A 3,289-nucleotide genomic window follows, 5' to 3' on the forward strand; every position below is an offset into this window, starting at 1 on the left:
ATTTAAAAAAAAAAAAAAAAAAAACTTTGTCTTTCTCTTTATATATTCCTTCCCTTTCTAGCTTGTACTTACAGTATATGAACAATGCCTAAAACTTGGTATTACAAGCACTTCCTGTGTCTGTTTGCCTCTTTAAGAATAATCGCTTTATGTATTCCCCAATTGTAAGTCGCTATGGATAAAAGGGTCTGCAAAATGACTAAATGTAAATGTAAATGTAATGACCAATATGCCCCCCCTGTCTACACACTCTTACTACACACAAGTAAGAGCTCATGTGCTTTTTACTTTTGAAATGGCGAAGATATTGGTAACAAAGAGAGCAAGACAAACAAATTAATCAGTGCTCGCTATCTTTACATATATAAAACATTTTTAGGCAATGTGTGGGAGTTATGATGGTTGTATTCTAACTAGAGGATGTCCAAAACTGGCTCGAACTCTTCTCCTCTGATGCTCTCTGCAGTGCACTATGACTGACTCTTTTTTACTGGGACCTGCTTATGTCTGCCCTGTCAAATTACCCCCTAACCCACTCTCACAACAGCAGCTGAGATTTTAGGCCACAGATGAAATTTTAAAGCATTAGAAAAGATTAGAAGGGAAACCCCATGAGAGAAAGAATAGGACTTTGCACTGTGGCACCGTCATTTTGTTTTTACTTTGTTACTGGACCACAGATTCCCAGAAAAAAAAAAAGGTAAGAGGTGGTGTGTGGGTCAGGTTTTGCTAATGTTGTGGGGTGCAAAAGAACTAAAAAGGATAGTAAAACTTGAAATATAATTAAAACCATCTATTAAAATAGAAAACAGTTCTTATTAATTGTGATAATATTTCACAATATTACTGTTCTTAGTGTATTTTTGATCAAATAAATAAAGCTTTGGTTATGTGACTTGGCCTTCTACTTACATTTATACTTTTCCTGGATGTCTGCTTTGCATAGAATAACCAGGCCCGTCTTGAAGGAGAGCACTCGCATCTTACCATTACGACCACTAGAGAAAGAAACACAAACACACATTTAAAAATTCACTGAGGTTCCTCTATATATATTGAAATTATCTTATCAATTAGTACAACTATGGAGTAACTACAGTGAGAGGCACCAAACAGGACTGAAAGGCCCTGCATCATGCTGTACAGTCTGCTCAATTCATCTCCATGTTAAATAAATAAATAAATACAAAATAATCATCCCAGCAACTTCCTCTTCTCACTAGTCATTAACAAGCTACCACGGATACAAGGTCAACATCTGAAGTTACTCTGGAGGAGTACCTTCCTCCAAGCCATCTGAATCCTTAATGAGGAGGCTGCCAGGAGCTGCTACTGCTAGCTGAGCAAAATACAGCGATGCCGCAATATACACAGTGAACTTTTAGAAATTTGTATAGTGGTAAATTTTTTGTTTTATTCAATGTTTTATGCTTACAAGAAAAGACATTTCACATGTATTGCACCAGATAGGCCTGTCAAAAAAGATTCCTGATTCTAAAACAGGTCAGGAAGCATTTGTGCTCCACTGAGACCAAGACCTCACCAGCAAATCTAAACAGATCGTTGTACAGACGCAAAAAACCTTCTAGCAAACTGATCAAACACTACCAAATCACATTTTGCTTTGTATCACAAGAAATCCCCTGTCAGTATTGCTACTAAAGGGAACATTTCCTACTTTGTTTGGCTTTCTTGTTTGACCGAGAGCGTGTCATAATCATCCTCATGCATGTTGCTCATTCTTATTCACATCCAGCGTTTGTAGCAAAACAAAAAAGCAATTACTACCAATTACTCGCAGAGTGAGAGCTCCGATTTCCAGTCATTAGCAGCAGGTAGTTAAGAGTCTAGTATATATTTGAGACAAATTCACAATTGATAATGAAAAACAAATAAAGAATTAAATGTTAAATATAATAAAAATATAATGCATTATAATAAAAAAAAAAAAAATCATCCGTTTTTTATTTTTTTTAATCTTGGCTAAGAAGTTAAGAGTTTGGCACAGAATGCGATACTTGGGAGTCAAGCAGTGGGGCTTTCAACCCCTACAGTCTGATTAGTTGCCTGCTGGTGATGTCTCAGTTCTGTAGTCATCTTTTAATTCACTTCACTGTGGAACACGGAAGAACACAGCTTTGCCTATTGGTGAGAGATTTAAGGGTCAATGACGTATAAGAGTGTCCACATTAAATAAAAGGAAAAATCCTTTGCCAAGTACTCGCTGTATTCAGCTATATATATATATATATATATATATATATATATATATGAAAATGAAAACTGAAAATATAACAATAAAACTTAAAAATTCAAACTATTAATAATAAAATGTATAGTTTATATTTTAGTAAATAAAAAAATACTCAAATAACAGAACAGTTGTATTACATTTTTGACTGTTTTGCCCTTTAAAAATATCAAAATGAATTTTAATGCAGAAATGCATGTTTCGTGCAATAAATTATTAGATAAATGTCATGTCAAATTCCAGATATAGGGTGGCCCTTTTTTGCGCAGTATGTGACTGACCAGTAAAAGTGTCTCACAGACAGCAGGAGGGTGCAAGGTTGGTTTGACATCATTTCTGGGAGCAGGTCAAATGGGTTGTGAGTGACATTACCATCAGTACCTGTCGTAAACATTCAGCAGCCAGTTGAGACACATGTCGACGCACAGGGGGATATTGATCAGGACGGACCTCTCCTCCTCTAGTTTCTCATACAGGGAAGTGAGAGCGTGGATGACCTCGACCACATCCATCACATGCTCGGCATGCTGCAGCTCCTGTTCTCTAAACACATCCGCCACGCTGCTCAACTTCAGAAGGTCCACTAGAAACACACACACACACATATATAAATAGGCCAGATGCGTATTACTGTACGTGTGTGGAGTGTTAACTAACTGGATTTGACTGCTATAATATAATTTCCTCTGGCAATCTCTAGTGCGGCAGTGAGAGTATAGGGTTAAGGCTGTATGCTGATGTCATCCTAATTGGATAATGAGCTGAAATATGGAAACAGAGTGGCCATGGTGCTTTCAGTGTTAGGTGGGCAGCTAGAGATTCTAACAGGCCTTTGTAGATGCTCATTTTATACAGACATCAATCATCAGAGCCAGGCTCACAAAACAGCACAGTTTCTATAGCAGCCTGGTTATTAATTCAGTTAAAGGGGTCATATGATGTTGCTAAAAAGAACATTATTTTGTGTATTTGGTGTAATTAAATGTGTTTATGCGGTTTAAGGTTCAAAAAACACATTATTTTCCACATACTGTACAT

The 3,289-nt window shown here is 36.7% G+C and overlaps 1 protein-coding gene across 1 annotated transcript in view; it reads right to left on the reverse strand.

Annotated features, from left to right (window-relative positions):
- LOC107688688 (dystrophin-related protein 2-like) overlaps window positions 1-3,289 on the reverse strand; it is a 38,402-nt gene that overhangs the window by 25,313 nt on the left and 9,800 nt on the right. Inside the window, exons 6-7 of the mRNA XM_016486417.1 lie at window positions 2,633-2,834; window positions 913-998 (exon numbers count right to left, since the gene is read on the reverse strand). Of these exons, the coding sequence (XP_016341903.1) occupies window positions 913-998; window positions 2,633-2,834 (288 nt within the window). The remainder of the gene's footprint in view (window positions 1-912; window positions 999-2,632; window positions 2,835-3,289) is intronic.

Source organism: Sinocyclocheilus anshuiensis, unplaced genomic scaffold (genome assembly GCF_001515605.1).
Source record: "Sinocyclocheilus anshuiensis isolate Anshui unplaced genomic scaffold, SAMN03320099.WGS_v1.1 scaffold581, whole genome shotgun sequence".
Classification (NCBI taxonomy): domain Eukaryota; kingdom Metazoa; phylum Chordata; class Actinopteri; order Cypriniformes; family Cyprinidae; genus Sinocyclocheilus; species Sinocyclocheilus anshuiensis.